This window comes from Silene latifolia, chromosome 3 (assembly GCF_048544455.1).
Source record: "Silene latifolia isolate original U9 population chromosome 3, ASM4854445v1, whole genome shotgun sequence".
Lineage (NCBI taxonomy): Eukaryota > Viridiplantae > Streptophyta > Magnoliopsida > Caryophyllales > Caryophyllaceae > Silene > Silene latifolia.
The window spans coordinates 114,266,800-114,291,046 of NC_133528.1; the positions used below are offsets into that span (position 1 = coordinate 114,266,800).

General features: G+C 36.5%; 2 protein-coding genes and 1 pseudogene across 3 annotated transcripts; 1 reads left to right on the forward strand and 2 right to left on the reverse strand.

Annotated features, from left to right (window-relative positions):
- LOC141647873 (ferrochelatase-2, chloroplastic-like) overlaps window positions 1–24,247 on the forward strand; it is a 56,303-nt pseudogene that overhangs the window by 26,096 nt on the left and 5,960 nt on the right.
- LOC141649523 (uncharacterized) lies at window positions 7,268–9,695 on the reverse strand. Its single transcript, XM_074458211.1, has 6 exons — window positions 9,576–9,695; window positions 9,195–9,495; window positions 8,584–9,117; window positions 8,374–8,507; window positions 8,196–8,271; window positions 7,268–8,103 (listed from the first exon to the last, which is right to left on the reverse strand). The coding sequence occupies exons 1-6, from the start codon at window positions 9,693–9,695 to the stop codon at window positions 7,268–7,270; spliced, it is 2,001 nt and encodes a 666-aa protein (XP_074314312.1).
- On the reverse strand, window positions 10,518–13,760 carry LOC141646228 (serine/arginine-rich splicing factor SR45a-like). Of its 2 annotated transcripts, none has more exons than XM_074454196.1 (6): window positions 13,686–13,760; window positions 13,374–13,406; window positions 12,863–12,964; window positions 12,665–12,767; window positions 11,440–11,589; window positions 10,518–10,856 (listed from the first exon to the last, which is right to left on the reverse strand). In XM_074454196.1, the coding sequence occupies exons 2-6, from the start codon at window positions 13,394–13,396 to the stop codon at window positions 10,833–10,835; spliced, it is 402 nt and encodes a 133-aa protein (XP_074310297.1). In that variant the 5' UTR covers window positions 13,397–13,406; window positions 13,686–13,760; the 3' UTR covers window positions 10,518–10,832. The 2 variants fall into 2 exon arrangements, with proteins under 2 accessions (XP_074310297.1, XP_074310298.1); XM_074454197.1 differs by having other exon boundaries at window positions 10,519–10,853.

A 24,247-nucleotide genomic window follows, 5' to 3' on the forward strand; every position in this document is an offset into this window, starting at 1 on the left:
ACAAATGGTATCAGAGCGACGATCCTGAAACCTGTAACCAATAAATCCAATGAATATAGGGAGTCAATTAAAATGAACCCGGGGTAAAGGTTGTAGGAGCTAATGCAAAGACTTGGGAGACGTCCTAAAGTCGCGAACTCGCCCTACAATTTTGAACCGGTCACCTTGGGATATGAGTCGGGATCGCTATGTGTTTACCTTGTGTATTGTGTATCTATATAGTAATGTGTGGTATGAACCAGTGGATGTATGCTTGTGGAGAATGGGGAATGTGTAGATAAAGATGGTGACGATGTGATTTTTGTATATGGTTTGTTGAAACATGTTGCATGATAGTTGGTTTACATGTTGGTTGGAATCGTTGAAAAAGTATATGAGAATGATGAATGATATGGTAGAAAAAGAAAGTAGTTCGTATATGATGATGTGTGATGAATAATGATGTTGCAGGACGAATGATTTATAATGAGGCAATCCTAATAACATGTTGTTAGGGGGTGTGATAAGATTTGTTTTCGTAATTTTGTTTGCGTAAAGCTATATATTAAGTTCGTATAATTGTCTACTATCGTATCATATGCGCTTGTTAGATGAAGTATGTGATTGAACTAGATGAATTGATTGGAAAAGATGAAGTGGCACTTTCGTAAGGATATGAATTTCTTGATTATGGAAGTGTTTATGTGATGAAGTGGATTTGTAATGTTGTTGTATTAGCAACATGGAATTAGGATTTGTAGGGTATGGGTGTGGTTTGTGTTACGAAAAGTTATGAAAATTAAAACATGCGGGTAATACATGATTGAAAGTTGAATGTTATATGAGCATGATAGATGGTAATGTTTGGCTTTTGGTAAGTAGTAACATGAAGAATAGAGGTTCTATGATATGTGTTTTGTATAACGAATTGGATGAAAAGTATGATGGTTGTTTATAACGTGGCACTTGATAACACGAAGTAGATTATTTTGTTGATTGTATGAGGAGTCGCGCAGATTTGAATGCGTAGTTGTAATCATAATGTTGAAATAATAATGAATACATAATACGTTGGGGTATGTGAGATAACATGCGGGTAGTATTCCCGAGTCTGCAAGATTCGATCGAGTGGGTATTTGTCGTTATTTTGACCAGAATCGTGTTTTTGGGCACTCGATCGAGTACCTCGGGCACTCGATCGAGTATGGGGTCACTCGATCGAGTAGCCGGGCTACTCGGTCGAGTAAGTCGAAGATCGAAGGTCTGTTTGGGTTGGAGTCGGGGCACTCGATCGAGCATGTTGGGCACTCGATCGAGTAGCCTCAACTCGATCGAGTAGGTTCTGGTACTCGATCGAGTGAGGTCTGTGCAGGTCATATGCGTGTTTCGGGTCTTATGTCTATCTTTTTGACATTCGTTGCATATTATGTTTAATTCAAAGGTGTTGTATTACTTCTTTATGCATTGTTTTACGTATGTGTTGGTCCTGAAGCGTAAGTTACCCAATCTTATGATGTAAAGAGTGGCACTTATGATGAGTATGAGTTCGGTGGGGAGGACTTGAGTTATATGTGATTATGATAGATGGTGGAAAAAGAAAAGGAAGATTGGTATAGTTTATTGAGGCATGGCGCACGTTTTGCGAGACGGGATGAGTGATATGATTGTGTGTTGAGTAATGTAAAAGTAAGTGAATATGGGCAAGGGATGATATGAGTATAATGAACGTGAGAATAAAAAGATTGAAAGTAAGGAAGTGGATAGTGGCAGCTTGAGATGTGTAAAGAATTATGGAGGGAAATGGTTAGGAGTCGTGTGGGTTATGGATATATGTAATGAAAGTTCGTTTAAAGGGGTTGAGAAGAGTAATATATAGTGAACTTGGTGGAGACATGTCGCGAGGTGTATTTGTAGACAGTGAGTGAGTTTGGGAGGTTTGGTTTATTAAAAGATGAAACTACTGTGTGATTTCCTTGGGTAATTAACGGTATTAAATGAATTCTGATTTCTAGAGATGTAAAAAGGGAGATGCAATTGTTTGAACATTAAACGTTGATTCTATGGATAGATTAGTGGCAAGTGTGAGTGATAGCATAATAAGAGAAGATCCATGGTAAGAAAGAGTGAGATGATGTCGGTAGAAAATAATGGAATTTGAGTTTTGGAGCAACGAAGGGGTAACTGGATTTCTAAAGAGTTAGCTATAAGGAATAAGGAGTTGAACTATTAATTGGTATTATTGAGTGTAAAGAGAAAAGAAGGATAAAAGTAAGCTGAGGAAAATGTTCACCGGAGTTATGTGATATAAAGGTAAGGAATCATCGAAATGTGTGATAGTATCACGAGGATGTTAGCTAAAGGTTATATAGGAGTTTCAGGACAATATGATTGATAATGAGTTTCGAGGAATTAAGGGAGTAAGGAGTTGGTGGAGTATTGGCACGATACGAGATATTTGGTGGAGAGTTGGATGACAATACAAATAAGATAGTATTGGGAATAATGATGAGGTAATTTTGTGGATGGGTTTGATGTTCGTTATTTGGAATGTTAACCAAAAATAGGAGAAAAAAAACCATGTTATTTTGATATGAGAGTAAGAGGTTTGATATACGAGCAGTGGTGGCATTGTGGTGTTATCACTAGTGGTTAAGAGTGATGGTATATTAGAAAGGTAGCAATTCTAAAGAGGTTGATTTGGTAGGGACCTGATTGTTGTGTATGATTGTGAGAGGGTATAAGATGTGGTTAGATGAGGCGGATGCTAATTGTTGAATAGTAAAGGTATGGTTATATTTGGCAGGAAGTGATGGTTGTGCGAATGGGGGAATATGTTATGAGGGGCATATGAGTTAAACTCGGGCGTCGGGTAACCTTTATCGAGTGGTAACTTACGTGGTTAGGATTGACTAGTTGGTTGTGATTACGGGTCTAGGATATGTGTAAATGTTTGTGTGAGGTTCTGACCTCACAAGAAGTGGTATGGTGTGATAATTATAAAGTTGTTTTATGAATGTTCTGTAATATATATGTTGGACACGGTAATTTAATTGAATGATATCCAAAAAAGGTAATAATTTGATTGATTTGACATGGCTAGTTATAATTTTATGTGTATTGATAATACATGTGTATTCCGTGAAATGGTAGAGATGATGTTCATGAGATGCTTATCTGTTTATCCATATAATATGTTGCGTGGTGATTTAATAAAGTGGATTTGAGTAAGTTTTTCTTGTCGAGAAGTTATCTTTGAGTCGGTGTTTATGGGAATCGTATGCGGTTGTGATGTCTATCGGTGTGGTTGTGGTGCCCCGGGTGGTGATCCGGGCACGGTACATAGTGATGTGATGCGGGTATTTTCGCACTACGGTGTGGCTGTTGGTGGCGGTGTTGTGATGCCGTCACCGGTTGTGGTGGAGTAGGCGGGATGATTATGATTCGAGTTTCGAAAGTACATACCAGTTATACATGGATTGTTGTTTTGTTTGATGTTGCTCCTGCGAGTTCGGTTTGTGCGAGATAGACAGTTGTCTTGTTTATTGATGTTTTCTTTACCGAGTTAAGTTGGGAATGAGGGTAGAGTATGATATGAAATAGAGTTGTATATGTTTTCGTTGTTGTCATGGTATAGTGATAATCGGTTGATGAGACATCGGTAGACATGGTAATGGAAAATGATTCGTGGAACATGTGTTGTAATGATCTGAAATCGGCAGGTAGTTCATAATCTTTTGTTGAGACAGTGAGTGTAGGGTGTTGGGGAAATTAGTGTCATGTTAAGTTGTGTATGAGTTTTGCGGTAATGAAAGAAAGAACTTGAGGATCTAGTGTGCGTGTACGTAACGAGTGTGGATCGTGAGTTATGCTTCGGGGAGATAAGTGCCTTACATAGAGAGGTATGTTGTTTGGCAGTAATAATGAAGAGTGGGTATGGTGATTTGCTATGAATTTATGGTATAGGTTAGGTGCTATGCCGAATGAGTTGAGGAATGAGAAATGTTTATGTGTGGGAGCCTTGGATATAAGAATGGTGAGTGTTTGGTTTATAGACGGTTATCTTTGACATGTGGTGGTACAGAGGGTAATGAGATATAGATATGGTTTGGTATTAGTGAGTTACGAGGACGTAACATTTGTCTTAAGAGGAGTAGGATGCGATAAAACAGATTTTGATGGTTGTACATATGGTAATATATTCGGAAGTTGAGTCTTGATGTAGAATAAAAGATCGATTCGTATTGTGGGTGATTTTATTAAAGGTCATGACCGTGCTTGTAGTAGCGTGATGTTTAGGAGTGTGAGAATATTTCACTAGTGTTGACAGTTGGAATATGAGGTTACGAGTGTGAGTAAACTTCGAGGACGAAGTTCCTTTTAAGGGTGGTAGAATGTAACATTCCGTTTGATGTCTATGAGTGTCTTGGTATTGGATTTGATAGTTGATGATATTATGGAGCTAGCAGCATTAGAGGATGGTAGTTGGTTATGTAAGAGTTGGTGTCGTGAAAGATATATATGTGGTAGATACGATATAGTGAGTCATGTTGTGGAAGTAAACATAGTTGGTGGAGTGGGTGTTAAGAGTTCATGTTCTATGTTCGGTCGAGTTCTTGGGTCCTTAGCTAAGTTGTTGTGTCTCGGTCGAGGGAGTATGGTTGTTTTTATGTATGGGTTGAACTTCGGGGACGAAGTTCTTTTTAAGGAGGGAAGACTGTAATACTCCGTATTTATAAGTCTTTAGGTACTCTATCGAGTAGGCCTTACTCTGTCGAGTAAGGGTAATTGCGTTTTAGAAAAAGTTTCTGACCTGTTGGGTACTCGATCGAGTAAATTTGGGGCACTCGATCGAGTAAGGGGGTACTCGATCGAGTACCTTGGGTACTCGATCGAGTATCCGGTTTTACGGGAAGTTTTCTCGGGTTTTGTTAATTATGCGATTAAGGTATATAAGCTTTGTCGTCTTTATTCTAAATCACTTTTGCAAAACCTAAATTACTGTTTAAGAGAGAAAGCAAGCAAGTTCATCTTCTTAATCGCATTATTAGCAATCCCCGGAGTTCGGACGGTCAGTTCTTGTCGTTGGTTATACCGTTGTGTTCCTTGCGTCGAGGGTAAGATCTATGTACCCTTTTTATTGTCTTTCCTTTGATTTGGTTAAACCCTAATTTAGAGATTTGGGGATTTATGTGTAGTATGTGATTTGGTAGCCTTTATATGTTGTATGATAGGAGGAGGGTTCATAGAGGAAGCTTTTGATTCAAAGAAGAGAGACCGTCTCGATTGTGTGCTTACGGGTAGGATTTCCTACTCAGTATTAGTCCCATAATGGGATATTGGTTGATGTATTGTATTTGGTTGTTTGATATAATAATTGTATTGTGATTGTGGTTGTGATCGTTGTTGATGGTTCGCGAGGCGTGGCCTCGGCTGAGTGGGGTCACTTGCGGGAGTGGCTTCACGCCCTAGTTTCGCTCTCGGTGGAACCCGCCACGGGAAGGGATGTGCACATTAATGGGACAAGGTTATCGCTCGGTATGATGAGCGGGGATTTGGTGGGTACGGCTGCGGTCCCCCACTGGCAGGGCTGGTCCAGTGGACAGTCGGTGATTGAGATTATTGGAATTGGTGTGGTTGTGTGTGTGACAGTTAAGCTGTCTGTTTATCTTATTGTTGATGTATATTGAGTTGTGTGATTAGTACTGACCCCGTTTAAATGTTTTAAAAACTGTGGTGATCCATTCGGGGGTGGTGAGCAGTTGCTTGGCAGGTATATCTTGGATACGCGTGGGATCTAGCTGGGGATGGAGTCATCACATGTCAGAGTCTTTAGTCTTCCATTTGTGTTTGTTAGGACAGTTCCTTTCAGTTGGTTGATAGACTGAGAACAGTTGTATTTTGCTTACAGTTGGTTTTGTTATGTAATCACTTAAACTTATTTAATAAAGTATGTTTCTTCATTGTCTTATGATTATCATGCCTCGGGTAACCGAGATGGTAGTATCCTTATACCTGAGTGGTCCTGGTAAGGCACTTGGAGTATGGGGGTGTTACATTATGGCTCCCTTTACTAAAAAAAAACTATGGATTTTTCGTTGGATCAGTCACGATCAAACTGTCACAGATTGCTGGAGGGTGTTGGACTTGACGGAAATATCGAACTTGGGTTGGTGGTAGTTGTTATTTTTGTTCTAATTAACCTGATATTATCAGATCATTTTTGTGTTATTATAACAATCGTATTGTTTGAAGTATAATAAGATCCATGGCCGTGTTTGATTCCCCGTGTTCCTGTAGGAAAATATGTTCTAGGATTGCAATTGCGAAAATCTTAGATTCAAGCTGAGCAAAGCCAGTTACATGCCGGATTTGTACTTGTGAAATTTCTTAATAGTCTAAACCATCTAGGTTCTCATCAGGTTTTTAAAACTCGGTATCGGTCGCGATCGCGGTTGCGGTGTCACGGAATCGGTCCTGTACCGCTTGCCGCGGACCAAAATCGCTCGTCGCGGTCCTTTTTTGTTTTACAATGTTTTTTTGCTATATTTTTGTTTATAAGTATTTCTAATGTTATTTTATGTCTAAATATGTATAAAACAATGTTTTTAATAGTCTGATGAAAATCTCGGTGGATACATTAAGGGTTTAGGTGATAAGAAGTTGAAATCTGCATGGCGCCAAATGAAAAAGAAAATGGCAGTGGAGGGAGAAGTAGGTGCCAGGAGAAAGAGGATGAATTGGAGAGTATAAAACAAATAAAAAAGAAAATAGCATGGAGGGAAAAATGGAAAAGTAGGCGCCAAAATTGTGGAAGGAAAAGAGTGGTGGAGCCCTCAAAGCAAAGTACTATAGAAATGAATTCAAGAAATAGATAAGAAGAAGTTGTACATTGATAAATGACAATTGACTATTACAAATTTATGAAGTAGCCTTCTCTTCGTGAAATTACACCTATAAAAAACATAAAATAACAATTAATTATAATAATAACACCACAAAAAAGACAAAATAATAATTAATTCTAATAATAACACAAATGGTGGTCGAAATATTTGTGGACCTTCATGAAATATTAATACCACATGGAGTGACGGGGCGGTTCATCATAATCATATTGTTCATTTTGGTTTCCATTAAAAATCGACCCGACATTAAATCCCCATGCTGTTTGATTCGAGTGGCCATCCCATCCAATACGGGTCGAAGAAGTATCAGAACCATAAAACGATGGATTATGGTAATGCGTGTCTCCGTAATTGATGCTGCCATAATTATAGATATTTACACCTTATGAGTTAGATATTGAGTCATATCCACTACTTGGTGGATATCCCGCTGATTCACAATTGGGATAATATGGAAAATATGGGTCTATGTTTGAACCGACAGACTCATTTGCTACGGCATTTCCAGATAATCCTTGCCAAGAGTACTTATTGATATCCATATCATTGGCAACATTTTTCCCTTTATGGGCACACTCGTACACTTGATCCAACATTGTAAAACTAGGGGGAGGGTCGTCATAATTCTCGGGTGGAACATATGCATCTTCACCACTATACGAGTTCATATACTCACCGCGACCACCCCCTCCATCATCTTGACCACCTCCATCGTCGTCCCTGTTTCCATCGTCATCACTGCTCGGAGGAGTCAACACAGAATCCCTAATGGTTTGAACTCTGTTATGATATGCAAATTCTGGACGAATGACTCTATTACCTTCTTCACCAGTCTCCCGGAAACCGGCATCATTCTCATCATCACTTGCATATATCCATGATGTACCTTCAGCTTCCTTAAACGGCTCTACCTCCAACCAATTATTTATCGGAGTTGAACAATCAAATATATTATCCAAGTTAATTGGATCAAAACTTGTAGCAATCTCCTTTTCGCTACGCCTCGTTTGGTGTTTTCTCTGTAACCACATGTTGTACCGCAGGTACACAATCTGGTGAAGTTTTTTGTACTTCAAACGGTTTCTTGTTTTTGTGTGAACCAGACTCCACATACTCCAATTCCTTTCATAATTAGAGGATGATGTGGTTTGACTTAACACCCTAACAGCTATTGCCTGAAGAGCAGGAGCACTCTCACCATACGTTAACCACCATGTAGCTGCATTCACGGAATTTACAAAATATCAACTGCAATTAAATTTGAATATTATTTCTATATTATAGATTATTATATTTTCAAACCAATTATACCTGGATCCATTAAATTTATTGCTCTCTGAGCCACGGTACTTGCGAAACTATCCATCTTTTGCTCATACATGAACAACTATAAATAATAAAATTAGTAAATGTCGTGCGAAATATTTATAATCATTATTTGTTAAACATATTTGATATTTTTAAAAAATTAGTAGGATATTACTCTAACCTGAGTTGATGCTCTAATTTGAGTGTCAATATCTGGCACCAATTTTTCGATAACGTTCTTTACGCTCTTCTTTATTTCTTTGTCGGTTGAAAATTTATCCACTCCATACAAAAATTTGGGATTAAAGTAACATCCTTCAAATAAACATGAATTAAAGAATCAATAATAATTAGAAAGTTCAACATCTAACTAATAAATACATGATATTACCAGCAGCATGTAAATCTTGATGAAGTTTACTGTCCCATCTTTTGTCGATCATGGCCCAATATTGCTTATAACTGGTACAATTTTCCCTAATAGCTAACTTGCATCGTTCCATAGCCTCAAAGATATACCCCATAGTGGGTAGAGGATCTCCATCAACTAACCTTAATACTCGGACAATGGGTGCTTGAATTTTTATGATTTCATCTGCCTTGTCCCAAAATTTAACTACTTCAGTTGATGGACTTCTAGAGAACAACTCACGGACTTCCACTTCAGTTTCATCAATATTATAATATCTGGTATTTATCCAACCAGGTGAATTAAACATATTCTGTAACGCAATCTTCAGATCTACAACACTTTCTAACATGATAAAATTTGTAGCAAATCGAGTCAACGATGGATGTAGCAATTCTCTATGGGCGGTGAATGTTTTCATGTAATTAGCTGCCCACTTATAGTGATAGATAAATCTAGTTACCTTTTGAGCTTGTTCAATAACTGCTTTAATGTTTTTCCTCTTACCCAAATCTTCTAAAAGAAGATCAAACAATAAGCTACACAAGGTGTCCAATATATGTGTGGATATTTTTCCATCAACTTTTTTCCACCTGCTTTAACCGCTGCCTCATTATCTGTTACCATTTGAATAACTCTATGCGGATCAATTTCTTTTACCACGTCCTTCATAAGCTTGAAGTAGTAATTTGCATCCTTCCGCAAGACATGAGAAGCATCAACAGATTTATGAAAGATAGTACCACGAACTGAGTATACTAGAAAGTTAATAATGTGCATGTTCGTTGGCCCTGTCCAACCATCACACATTATTGACACACCTCTTTCATCCCATACTGGTTCGAGAGTCTTAATGAATTCCTTCATCTCATTATAAGTTTCAGGAAGATATATCTAAATAGAGAAATAAATTAGATACAAATACAAATACATAACATAAAAATTATAAAAATAGATGTCCACATTAGAGATACCTCGGATATGTCATATGCCGTTGGGGCTTGTACACCCTCACCAACATCACGTATTGTTTGCATCAAAGGATTTGCATATGGAGACTCTATAGCTCTAAATGGAATATTAGTATCAATCATAAAATTCCCCCAAGCTTTGATCAATTGCTTCTTTGCCTATTTTAACCATGTGGTGCTAATCTTTGATTGTTTATGTTTCGGATAGTCTTTCTCAAGTTCAACGATTCTGGCCCTCAATTTAGATGTTGGGGTGTTAATGGGCTCAAACCTATTACCTCTGGTCCTAGTTTCTTGGACTGAGCCTGATCGATGCAGTTGCGGGTTAACTCTACTACCTCCAGCACCACCAATATTTTGTTCGTACTGGCGACGGTGATCAGTCTCATGTTGCATTCGACTTTGATGCCTTGCATATTAGTTGGTCGTTGTCATTATCATCTTCATTGTCGTCATTTTCATTACCACTGGCACGATATGAACCTACAATATCCTCTTCAAATTCTCGGACACGTTTTTCTTTGTCTTTCTTTATTGCCTTGAAATTAACTAAAAGATCCCACATTTCTCTCCGAACATCTGGAGAAACTTTTGGACACCCGGAAACTTTTCCTGCTTTGTTAGCTAGATGTTCCTTTAACCTTGTAATCCCTCCACTCATTTTCTTATTGCAAAACAAACATTGAACTCTTCGACCTCCCTTATCAAGTTTTGTTCCAAAGCGCCATGCAACGTCTTCAATGTTAGGCATTTTCTAAAGAATTTCAAGACAATAAATTAATAAAATGTTTCATGCAATATTATAAAATATTATTAAAGGAAATATTCAACTTAATTATTAAGTTTCATACAAAATTATAAAATTAGTAAACATATAAATACATATTCAATAAATAAAGTCGTCAAATACTCTAATAAAAAAATCAAGATTTAATAAACTCATTCATCCATACATATTAATAATTAATAAAATAAGTGTTTTATGATAAAAAAAAAAATACAAACAATTATCCTACAAAAACACAAATACGGAACATATTAATATTTATTATAGCCATGACCCATAATTATTAATTGCTAATTAAAGCTTAGTGGCTTATGATAAGCCACGTAATGCACACCCCTTCCCCTCAATTACGATTTCCATCTATCAACTCCCCAACCCTAAAAGTTAATCATCTTCTCCAGCCATCCGCCCATCCCTGCCAAACCCAGAAAAATTACCACCATGATCCTCTTATCTTCTTTACCCGATCGTCTTCATCCATATCCCAATTCTATCTGCTACATACAAACGATAACATGATATCAAAAAAGATGGAAAAGAAGTGTATGATGATACGATGTACCATAGTATTCTTCAAGAATTAAGATCCGCAAAATTTAAGGTAAGTTTTTTATGATTTTCAGCTTTATTTTGGTAGATACTAAGAGCGACCTTATTGTAGCTTTTATAAATGGAATTGAGCCATAAATCTACAATAATGTACATTGCAATAATTTACCTTTTGAATGCTTTTTTAAAGTTTTTTTGGTTGGTTTTTATTATTGGTAAATTTGTCAGAAAATATCAAATCATTACAGATGGGTGCAGTCATATTGGCCGAGTCACTCGATACCCGAGTTGACTCGGTCTACTCGGACGATTTTTGACCCTTTTAAAAGTAACCGTTATAACTCGCCGTTTTGTGTCTCGGAAAGCCACGAGACCGATACTTATCGGCCGATACGAGTCGACTCGGGCGAGTTTTTAAACACTGGGCTAGGCTGACAAGACTTGCTGCCGAAATTTATAAAAAAAAAAAAAACATTCTGAAAGAGGAAAAGCACGCAGTTAAATCAGATTTTATCAACTATGAAGAAAAACCTTCTCCACTGTGATTAGTCGGCCTTCAAGAACAGAGCGATTCAGATTCTTCAGATATCTTTCCGCTCCTTCAACAGTCTCCATAGTGATGAAAGCAAAGCCACGAGATTCTTTTGTATGAGGATCCTTAACTAAATTGCATTCAAGGACCTGAAGATACGGCAATGAGTTATCACAGAGAGCTAATCCACAGAGATAGATGAAACATGTAAAAGTAGGACATAGGTCTCAAGATACATTGGTTACGAATTTTTTTAAGCAGAACTGTTCACAGAAAATGAAGGCATCAATTAGCTGGTGCCACCGTGTATGTAATGAGACTGATGGGTTTACGCTCCACCAGTCTTCATTTCCATGATTTTTACATTTTCAGGAAGCATTATAACTCAGTAACTCACATCTAGTAGATTAGTAGTTAAATAGGGAGGAAAACATACTGAAGCCGAGAGATCTAAAGCTTTTAATACCAATAAAGCCTCAATTTAAAAGTTGTGCCCAAGATTGCCACATAGCAGGGGGGATTATACCTCAAACGGATCACATAAACATAGATATGCCTGGGTGAAAATTATAACAAAACGCTACTCTAAAATCTAAGCCTCAGAAAAAGACAAGCAACAAATGTTTTAAAGAGACACTTATATTAAGGCATTGTTTGGAAATGAAATTATGAGGGAGAGGAAGGGGAAGGAGGGGACATGCACCAGTGATGCTTTGCTTCCAAATCTTTCTTACGTTAGAAAGATTTAAATTTGATTAACAGGGAAGAAAATAGAACCTCTGCCCCCAACCACTCACACACAAGCACAACTCGTTAGCCATTGTGTATTTGTACATCTTCTCAGTTCTCACTCCATTCAAAACGGGGTAACTGGGTAAGCAATTGTACGGAAACATAGCTTGGCAAAAATGGCACACATGTGATGGACTGTTGGTGATTGGTGATTTGCACTGAAAATGGACTGCACACATCATTAAACAGCTTGAAGCATCCACTAAATAAATCACTATGACAAATGTCGGTGTAGTTTCTCATGCGTTTGACATGGATGACAGCATATTCTACGATACAATATCAGTTTAACCCAAGCAAGCAAAACAAGACGTAAGATTTACAACACCGCCATATGCAGGGCACTTTTTGTCTCATAAACAGGCAAATTAAATTTAGAACAACATTCATCTTAAACAAGACTGTGTTTCAACAATAAAAGCAAGCCCATACCTTCCCCTCCTTGCTAAAGAACTTCTCAAGATCATCGCTGGTAACCCTCATCGACAAACCAGTCATATATAAGTTATTTCCGGGATTCGAAACATCAACACTCCTAACAGTACAACAAAAACACCACAAAATTAAACCCTTAATTCTCAAATACCCTTGCCCAAAAAAATGAAAATTGATGATGTTGCAAAGCAATACCTAGAACGACTGCGTCTCGGCAATGACTTTGACCTAGACCTAGACCGAGGTCGGTGACAGGTAGTGCCTGGGGAGGCAGACACATCTGGTGAAGGTGACCTACTAAAATATAACTCATCCAAACAAATCAGTTTTAGAATCAATTCCAATACCAATCAAAAAGGAGAAATTATAGGGTACACCTGCTGTACCATGTCATCGTACACCTCTATTATAATCCGTCTTGCTTGAGTAAACTATTTTCCGCAAGAGTAGGTCTTGCTTGAGACCCTCTTACCCTAAGATATTTCACAACCTCCTTTTATTTCCACCTCTATTATAATCCGTTGTGAGAGTGGTCTTAAGTTAAGACGGTCTTTAACAAGAATTGGTGGTTCCGCAAATACCCAAGTATATATCGAAGTAGAATAAAAAAAAAAGGAGAGATCTCATTCGTTAAGGTGTACGATAAAGTGGTACACTGGGTGCGATTTTGTTTCAACATTTAGTATAGTTTAAATGAAACACTAACCTTTCATCCCTTGAATGTGACATCTAGTCTACTCTACAAATCAACAAAACAAAACAAAAACAAATCATTTACTATAAATATTCATAAGCTCTTAAATTTAACAGTAACAGATTATACCACTAATATCACTAATATTGAAATTCATCCATTGCATTATTATTGTATTTAGAGCAGGAGAAACAAAGTGAAGCTAATTACAAAATTCAAGAATTCCGAGAAAAAATAGAGTTAGGGTTCTGAATGAGCTCCGGATTTAAGCAAGAAATTATGACAATAAAATCAATAGAAGAAGAGCAGAGTGAAGAAACTCACCAAAATGGTAGCTCACCGTGCACTGTTTGTATCCAGAAATTTGGGGAAGATGAAGGTCCAAAACTATTCTGGTACCTAACCATTTACTTTCTTTTAATATGTTTACAATTTTTTTTTTGGCCGGTCCGAGTGATAGGAGCTCTCATTTCTTAAATACGATAAAGTTGGTCCGTCCAAATGATAGAGTTAGAAATTCGAAAGAGAGTCGGGCTTAAAATACGGGTTAAACCGAGTACCCCAAACCTATAGGGTAGACCTGGTAAAACGGGTCACTGGGTCGGGTTTGGGTCGGGCCAATTCGTGTCGAGTCAGTTCGGGTCTTTCATTCTATCGGGTTATTTTGAGTCGGGTCGGATCGTTTTGGGTTTCAGGTGTTTTTCGGGTATGTTGGCCGGGTCATTTTCGGGTCAAGCGGGTCGGGTTATTTCAAGTTCGGGTAATTTTCGGGTCGGGTGGTTTTGGATCGGGTCAGTTCCGGGTCAACAAAGTTTGGGTCATGTTCGGGTCAGGTCGAGTAAATTCGGATTTCGGATCAAAGACGAAGGTTGCAATTCGGGTGTCGAATCAGCCTTTTCGAGTCGGGTCAATCGGGGCAAGTTGGTTTTGCCAGGTCTTCTCGGAAGTCCAACAATTCTATTCCGTATTATTCAATGCTAGCGTTTTAAAACACGATAGTTAATTAGTTAGGTGCACCGTGGAGATAGTAGCAAAGGAATCATATGAACGAACGAAGCACTTCCTCTATTGAACAGGACGTTTCGTAGCTATAAATACCAACTCCCCTCATTTTTTAATTAACTCCACTCGTGTAAGGAAGTTTTGGAACAGACACAAACAGGGCATAGAGAGGAAAAAAAGAGATTATTTAAGATGGGCACAAGTTAGACCTGGCAAAAGCACCCCGACCCGAAATCCCACCTGTTTGACCCAAAATACAGCCGAAACCGGAAATGACCCGACCCGAATTAACCCAAAATCAACGAGAGACCCGAACTAACCCGACCTGCTAGCCTGACCCGAACCCAACCGGATGGACCCGTTTGCTAGATCTAAGCACAACTCATACCGCAGTTCGCAGGTGCTCTACCCAAGCCCAAACACCCAAGAGTCCAAGACCCAAACTGTATATATTTTTTTTTCATTTCCCGTACTATTTTCAAAGGGTGGTGCTCATTCATGAACGAGTTTTACTCTTTCATGGAAATAAATGACTATTATATCCCTTTTATTTTAATTCCTTCATTTACTCTTTTGTTTCATCATCCAAACACCACCGGCTAACATCACCCGTCAGCCACCATGCACCACCCTCACCGCCGCCTTCCTTGCGCCACCAGCCGGTCTTGACGACCTACTCTGATTTCAATTGTCACGCATCTAGCAAGGTGGTTGATGAGGTGTATCATGTTTATATAGATTGCTTAATCATAAAGGTTTGTATGCATGTCGTCCACTCGTACTACAATGTGAGCAATACAACTATTATATTGAGAGACATAAAACAGCAAGCAAACCATTAACAAAGGAGTGTACAAGACCAATTGGAAATCACCATTGAAGGGTGCTTGCTGTAATCCTAATTTCTAATTTCTGAAAACCCTAATTTCATTAATATAACAAATTTCACTCACCTAATTTAATATAACATCGTTAATGAAGTAAATAAATTAGAATTATTACTTGATCGACATGAGAATTAGCGTCCATGTCCATAGTAGATTAATCCGACGAATTTGATTAATTTTGTGAGGAAGATTAATTTTGTGAGGGAGAGAATTAGGGAGTGTGCTCTTTTTTGTTTTTTTGGGAGAAGGGTGACCTTGCAAAACCCGATCCGACTCGACAAAACTGATCTGACTCGCCCGATATCGAACCCGTCTGGCACCCAAAAATACAAAAAATCAGCACACCTGAAACCGACCCAGTCCGATCTGACATAACCCGATTCTTAATAATATCCGATAACCGATATAACCCGGACCTCATAACACCGAAACCGACTAAACCCGACAAGGAAAAAACCCGACCCGAGTAAGACTCGACTAACCGATACAAACTAACCCGAATAAGTCTATGTCTATAGGACTACAACTAACGTTAAGTATATATATAAATTAAGAGTTTTACTAATTATCATTTCATACGGACTATTTCGTCTGAAGCCTTTCAGACGGTCTTATGTAACCATTTAAACTGGGTCATATTTTTTTAATTTAAAATGTCAACTATTAAAGTTGTGTCACATTAAGCCGTTAGTGAGTCACATATGTCCCGTCTCAAACCTTCTGACAAAAATGACTGTCTAAAGGGAGAACTTCTGTAAGAGTTTTTTCAGATTTGTTTTATTGTTTGTAATGTGAATGCCAATGTCTAAATTATACGAGGCCGGCCACTAGAACTTTACAAGGTTAACACTTAGTTTATTTTAACTCTTAGATTTATGAGTTTTACTAAATTTATTGCTCAACTTTAAGTGTGTATATGTATATACTTTTTTTTGGTTGTATGTGAGAGATTAATGTTATTTTCATGACGATTTATTGAAACTTAGTTGAGATTAGTTATTTGGGCCATTTATCCTTCCTTTTCAAAAATTTCAAACTTTATAGTTAGCACAAATGTTCAAAGGAACGTGAATGAAAAAGACATGGCATATGGCATACAATCCATCTTTCTATCATGGAACTTGTCAAGTGAAAAATAATAATTCAACATATATACAAAACTTGAAAGTTGAAACTGTTAAAATGCCTAGGAATTACAAAGTACAAAACAAATCTACTCAAGCAAAAGAAAGATAAAGTTGTTTCTATGGCTAGAAATATCCTAACAACTAGAAAGAAAGATGATAACAGAATATAAGAGTATCCTAACAACTAGAAATATCATGAAATCTAAGTAGAATTGATCATCTTCAGGGTAACGGTGTGCTTCATGTCTGTATGACTGCATAAAATCAAAAGTTAACCAATTAAACAGTTGTAAAAAGTTGCGTCTTGTGATAAAAAAAATTAGCGGCATTTTAATTTCGCATAGAAAAATTAGGATAAAGTTACCATATTCCCACTAGTCTGATTCCTCATCCGAGTCAACCGAAACAATGTTGCCAACAACTTTAAAATCTAGCAAAATGTTAAAGATATGAAACATATTGATAATGTTTAAATAACAAATACTGATAATTTTTAAATAATAATTCACACTTTACCATCATAACCAGTCAGCCAATGTTTACATGTCACAAGTGCTTCCGCACTTTTCGATGAAAGTGAGCTTCTCCATTTGCTTATAATTCTTCCGCCCATACTGAAAGTTGATTCAGAAGCAACTGTAGTAATGGGAATGGCTAGTATATCACGAGCCATAGAAGAAAGAACACGAAAACGACCGGAGTTCTCTTTCCAATAGACAAGCACATCTAATTGAGTTTCCATTGAAATCTTTTTCTCGTTCAAATACACATCGAATTCATTTGTCGCTGCATTAATTCGATCATACGCTGCAAATTCCTATATTTACATAATATATAGAAACATCTCAAATAAAAATATAAGTAATAGAACATCGAAATGACAAAAAAGAAAAGATAGAGAGGGAGAGAAACAAGATTAAGAATTGCGTACCGCAAAATCATCAGCAGGATTTATTTCTCTTGTAATATCCCGTGAATCAGAATTTCTAAAAATACCCGCTTGTGATTCATAAGATTCATACAAATCCTCAAACTGTTTTTTCAATTCTTTCATCTTTCTTAGGCCGTCGACCTCCCCATGTAACTTTTTTAAAGCATATCCAACAAACTCTAACTTATATCGTGGATCAAAAATAACCCCAAATGCAAGCACCTTAGCATATTCATGCCAATACTTATCAAACTTTACCAACATTTCTCCAGATGCTTGACTAATATCAATGTCATCACAAATAGTTCCCCTCTTAAGACGAGTATGTATTTGCCATACATATGGAAAATACAAACTCGCAGTAGGGTAATCACTCCCGGAGAATAATTTGGTAACTTCATAAAATGGTTCCAAAAGATGACATACTTTCCTAACTTTATCCCACTCATTAATATCAAGCACATACATGCTAGTACCATCAATAGAAGCAAAATAATCCTTATATTTAAGTGCCCTATCAAGCATCATATACGTCGAATTCCAACGAGTAGGCACATCCATCCATAAACCAAAAGAAACAGACATATTAAGCTTTTTGGCACATTCATAGAATTTTTCTATCCTTGCATCTGATCCATCAATATATTGAACACCTTCTCTTACCTTATGTATAGAGCCTTTTATGATCTCCAGACCATTTTTCACCACTAAATTTAATATATGAGCACAACAACGTATATGGAAGTATTCGCCAAGACAAAGCAGGTCTTTAAATGTTCCCTGTTTCAAGTAATCAATCATTTTATCCATATTACTTGCATTGTCAACCGTTAGAGAAAATACCTTGTCTTTAATTTCCCAATCCAAAATAACATCAGTGACTTGCTGAGATAGTTCAAATTGACCATGTGGGGGAGGGGAACGTCGAAAGCATAACAATTTACTTTGCAATATCCAGTCTTTGTCTATATAATGAGCAGTAATGTACAAAAAACTTCTCTTATTAGGCGCTGACCATAAATCAGATGTCAAACATATTCTACCCGGCAACTCTTTAAGAACTTTCTTTTATCTTGTCTTTAAAACTGCCGTACATATTCAAACAGACTTTTTTGGCAGTATTTCTTGATATGTGTTGAAAGTTGTCGTTAAGAAACTTGTGAATTTTTCAACCCAAGAAAAACTATACCCATGTTTCATAATTGCTTCAGCTAACAATTCTCTATATAAATTTTGATCAATTTCTTTCCCTGAACTTGACTGGTTAGAATTGAGTTTTCTATACTCACTACAAGATTTTAGCAAATGCCTCTTGAAATTGGATGTTCCAACAAGGGATGAAGCGTCATAAGTAGCAGACTTACAATGCTTACAGGTTCCAATTATTTTGACCCCAGACGGTGTTTTCTGTTTGATAAGCTTGAAATGTTTCCATACCCAAGATTTCCTTCGCTTCTTTAACGCTTCATCTGAAGAACCATCATCGTCAACCTGGTTTACATTTCCGTTACCGTCTGGTTGGATTTCTTCATCAAAATCTACATTCATAAACACATACATTTAGATGGTACTAAGAACCATCGAAACTAACAAATTCATCCAATAAAAATGCAATTATGTCAGTAAAGTAGTTTGATTACTTACCGGTAGCAATTGAATTAGCCTCTTCCGTTGACATGATCGTCCCTGTTCGTAAAACGAAAGACATGATCAAAAATTGAACACACAAAAATTAATCGATTGAACTTAATGGAATCAGGAGTTTATTACTTACAATGGAGCGAGATGTGAGATTTATCTTGTATTGTGTTTGATATTTGGTAAATTTTTGTAGCTGATGGTTATTAGTAGAGATTTGTTGTTTTTGATTTGTTAATTTTGGAATTGGAGTTATTGCAATGTTATACAGTGAAGAGTGAAAACTAAAAGCCATGGCTATTTAATTTGCTACTCCCTAATTTTTAGTCTTTTTTTTTTTGGTCTAAACCATCCGGTAATCCGAACCATATTGAGCCGACTAATCCGAATTTCGGGTCGTGTCCAAGGATTACGGTATTTAAACCCCTCCCAATCGCAGTTGTGGGGGATCGATCCGCATACCTCCCTACCAAGCGTAGCCTCATGCTACCACTGCGCCAACCAACGATTGGTCCTAATTTTTAGTCTTAAACGTGTCTTTGTGGGCAAAACCCATTATGCATTAATAGAAAAATGGAGAAGGTGGCCTAAGTGGCCATGACTTCATTAATACCATTTCTTATATTTCTCACGTTTTTAGTAAGAACATGTCGCGATCGGCAATCACGGATATTTGAGTAAGACGGTTTTATATAAATTTATTTAATATTGGTGTATATAATACGAAGTAGTTTATTTGATTAAGGTCTTACTGTTTTAGACTGAAATAAATCCGAGCTGAGCTAAACATAACTGGATTTAATAGAGCAAAACTGAACTGAAGTGAATTGGTTGTAGCTGAACTGAACTCAATTAAGCTAAACTTAATGAAAAGTAGTTGGACGGAATTGAATTGAACATAATTGAGCTAAACTGAACTGACATGAACTTAATTGAGTTAAACCGAGTTACATTGAACTGATTGTAGATGAACTGAACTTAATTGAACTAAATTGAGTTAAACTGAACTTATTGTTGCTGAACTGAACTTGATTGAGCTAAATTGAACTAAATGTAGTTGGACTAAATCGAATTGAACTTGATTGAGTTATGTTAAACTAAGTTGAACTTAATTGAGCTAAATCGAATTAAATTGAACTGATTGTAACAAAACTGAAGTTAATTGAGCTAAATTAATTTGATTGTAGTTTTATTGAACTTAATTGAGCTAAACTAAACTAAATGTAGTTAGACTAAATTGAACTGATTGTAACAAAATTGAAGTTAATTGAGCTAAATTGATTTGATTGTAGCTTTATTGAACTTAATTGAGCTAAACTAAACTAAATGTAGTTGGACTAAATTGAACTGATTGTAACAAAACTGAAGTTAATTGATTTAAATTGAATTGACTGTAGCTTTACATAACTTAATTGAGCTAAATTGAACTAAATGTAGTTGGACTGAGTAGTATTGAACTTGATTGAGCTAAATTAAACTGAGCTTAATTGAACTTAACTTAACTTAAGTAAATTTAAAATTGCATTTAACTTAGCTAAATATAATTTAACTTGGATTTAACTTAAACTTAAACTTTACTTAAATTAAATTAAGATAACAAACATAATTAACTTAAGATAATTAAACTTAACTTAACTTAATTTTTAAAATTATAATTACTTATAAGCTACATTTCAGTTCGGGTCAATTCGAGTTCAATTAACTATAGTTAGTTTAATTCAAATTTAGGTGAATTCAAGTTCAGTTGAGTTCACAATCGAGTCAAAATATATTTCTCATACGTTCACATTCAATATTATATAAATGAGATGCTTAGTTCATAAATACATAATCAATCGACTAATGGTAATTAGTCTTAAAATAAAAATTTGAATACAATATCTTATATATTTTTTTTTAGTAACTATCTATGTATACTATTGTATAATATTAAAGAATAACCTAAAAAGGACAAATTCGTCAAATTGTGACCCGTTAATTTAGAACTGACAAACAGGTCAATCAGGCCGGTTTCGGGTTTGGTCAATTTCGGATCGGGTCAGAAACGGGTCGGCTCAATTCGGGTGTCGGGTCGGGTTCAGGTGTGTGTCGGGGTTCGGGTCGGGTCGGGTCGGGTCAATTTTGCCTGGTCTACTCGTTATAACCCGATAAGAACTAACATTGAATTTTTTTGACCCGACATGAACCGCTACATGATTTTTAACCCAACTGACCCGATCCAGAACAACCGTAACCCGACAAAGTGTTCCATATTCCGACCCGATACCCGAGGTAAGTCATAACCCGAAATAATTCGACCAAACCCGATCCGACCGAAAAATGTTCATGACTCGAATCAATCCGACATCATAATAAACCGAACCTGAAATAACTCGACTCGAATCCGACTCGACCCACCCGATTGCCACCTCTAGGTGAGGTATGGAAAATAAATGGCAAAAAATCTATAAAAAGTAAAATGCGTTCATAAATGAGCAACTATGTTTTCAAAAGCCCTACACCCGAAAGTCAGACAATTCTATTTGGTAAAGATATTCAATGGTAGCGTTTGAAAACACGATAGTAGTTAAGAACGAAGCAATTTCCCCTTATTGAACGAACACGTACGTTTGGTAGCAGCTACCAACTCCCTTCCCTCATTTTACCAAAGAAAAGTCGCGATTTCTCGACACAAACACTCATTGGTGGACCTAGGATTCATACGGCGGGGGTGCACTTTTCAATAGAGACGATAAAATGGAAGCGACTAAAGCGATCCGATCGGTCAAAGTGGAAATAAACTTGATTTGCATAATAAAACGTAAAATTCAAAGTGACATGGAAATAAACTACTCCAAATTTTAATTGATTTAGAAGAGTCAAAATTGTTTAATCGCTGAAACAAAATTTTTAATCGAAGAACTAAAAAAAAATTATTATAATAGGTCAAATTCCATTTGAAATACGAAATACTCCGTATAATTTACCACATCCTTCTGTTTACACCCTCTAGTCTAAACCACTGTGCCACACCTGGTATAGTGTATATTAAGAAGCGCAAATGCTATACATGCTGTTCTAAAGGTTTAAAAAAAAAAAAAGAATCCAAAAACCGAGGGTGCGCACGTGGGGTACTGTGCGCACACCCCGGTCCGCCCCTACAAACACTACAACCCTTAATTCTTCCATTCCATTTTTGGATCACTTTGTGTAGACCAGTGGCGTCTAAGGCCCAGGGCGGTCGAACCGGGCCTCCAAATTTTGGGCCCAAATTTGTAGTCCAGTCCTTCACCATAAAAAAAAAAGGGTTTTCTATGAGGTAACCCTCAGTTTTTTCGATTCTTATAAGGTAACTCTCTATTTAATTAAACTTCTAGTGGTAACCCTGTACTCTATATAAACTAATGAGAATGACCTTAACTTTTCAATCCGTCAAATTTAGCTGTTAACTTGATGATGTGGCTGTTAACTTGGTGATATTGACCTTTTTTTTTTTTTTTTTTAATCAATTTTCCTCCATTTCCTTTACTCCCCCTTCCTCCTTAACCATGAAAAGTTGAAAACAATATGTCAATAATATTATCTTACACAACTAATTCCTCAATTCAAAACCAACGACTTTCTAATGTTACAGTTGCTTACTAATATAACCAGTGATTTGGTTCTTCACCCTTTCCTTTGGTTGTTGTCGATTGATTAAGATCATTCTTCATCATGATGTAATAAAAATCCATTACTCAAATTTCCCAGTACTTCCAGCCTCCCAAGCATCAAACAACAATTTCCCACAAAACTAACAACCTACAATGCTATCACATTTATCCCTCCAACTAATACAACTGTAACCCCATTTTGCTCAAATTCAAACCAAAGGACCGAGAACAATGTGTATGCTTCTATAATCAACCAATTCAGCATTTTTCGAAAGATACCAATCATAATTAGATTCTGAAATCTAGTTAATCTCACAACAAACACCAACGATAAAAATCTCATTCAGGACACCAAAAAACCCGTCACAGGCAGCCGCAAAATGCAGTCATTAATCATGTTAAGAAGAAAGATGGCTTTCATCTTTGTTGTCTGTTTGGGAAAAAAATGGAAAAAAAAAATGACGTAAAAGAAGTGAAAGACAATTAAAGTGGAGGGAATTTAAAAGGAGTAAGGAGGAATAACAGAAATGCAGGAAAATTGATGTACAGGAAGTTGCCAAATAAGAAGCCAAAAAGTTTGTCACCAAGTTTAACAACCACTAACCAAGTTAATAGTCAAATTTGACGGATTGCAAAGTTGAGGTCATGCTCATTATTTTATATAGAGTACAGGGTTACTACTAGAAGTTTAATTAAATAGAGAGTTACCTTATAAAAATCGAAAAAACTGGGGGTTACCTTATAGAAAAACCAAAAAAAAAGAAAAAAAAAAAGAAAACTATTAAGCGTGGAAGATACGGAGTATTAATCACACTCCTAATTTTCTCCCCTTAATTATTCCCCTTCCCAATTCTGATATTTCCTTCCCAATTTCAGCTCTCCCAATTCCCAATAATCAATCAAACGTAATAAACAATCAAACGTTCATAAAAAAAATCTCAGAATTCTGATTATAAATATCTTGAATTTTCACAAAATTATGCCACAAATTTACAATCAATTCTCATTTCCCAATTTCTCCTTCAATCGAATTAGACACCGGATTAAAGATGTATCTATTACTCCATACTATTTTCTTACAGAAGCATCCATTGTTCATCAATTTTAAGTTGAAAAGCTTACAAAGACGAAGTAAGCTAAAGACAAGGTAGAAATTATTGGCTAATTTTAGTTTGTAATTCATAATTATATTGTTTAATTATTTTATTTCTTTATATGGGTCAGATTCAGACCGTCTGAAAAATTTATTGATGGCAACGCCGCGACGGAGTTCGGATATCTGACCTAAATCTGCCTCCCATTAACTTTTGGTTAATTCTTTGTATTTTATTGTACGTTTTCGTCTTTTGGAATCAAATTTTCAAGTTTTGTTGATGGAAATCGATTGAAACGGAGGATTGATATATGGTTGAAGAGTTTTGAATGAATAAATGTTGTAATCCAAGTTTTCTTATGTACTTTTATGTGTTGAGCATATGAAAAATAAACAGTTTATTCATTTTTTAGGGCCTCATTTTATTTTCCCGCACCGGGCCTACGATTCTTTTGAGACGCCCCTGGTGTAGACGCCATGGATGCAACTTCTGTTACCATTTCCCAAATCACCGCCTTCATTAATTCCAGGCATAGATTTAATAGGTAACTAAGTTTTTCATTTTTTATCACTGAT

What these genes read in the sequence shown, in the direction of transcription:
- LOC141646228 (XM_074454196.1), bottom strand. Translation starts at nt 13,396, where the DNA reads ATGTCACATTCAAGGGATGAAAG. An exon ending in CCGAGACGCAGTCGTTCTAG is followed by an intron (nt 12,768 to 12,862) that starts GTATTGCTTTGC and finishes TTGTACTGTTAG; the next exon opens with GAGTGTTGATGTTTCGAATC. An exon ending in TCTTTAGCAAGGAGGGGAAG is followed by an intron (nt 11,590 to 12,664) that starts GTATGGGCTTGC and finishes CCGTATCTTCAG; the next exon opens with GTCCTTGAATGCAATTTAGT.
- LOC141649523 (XM_074458211.1), bottom strand. Translation starts at nt 9,695, where the DNA reads ATGATTGATACTAATATTCCATTTAGAGCTATAGAGTCTCCATATGCA. An exon ending in TGAGGCAGCGGTTAAAGCAG is followed by an intron (nt 9,118 to 9,194) that starts GTGGAAAAAAGT and finishes ATCTTCTTTTAG; the next exon opens with AAGATTTGGGTAAGAGGAAA. An exon ending in AATAAATTTAATGGATCCAG is followed by an intron (nt 8,104 to 8,195) that starts GTATAATTGGTT and finishes CCGTGAATGCAG; the next exon opens with CTACATGGTGGTTAACGTAT.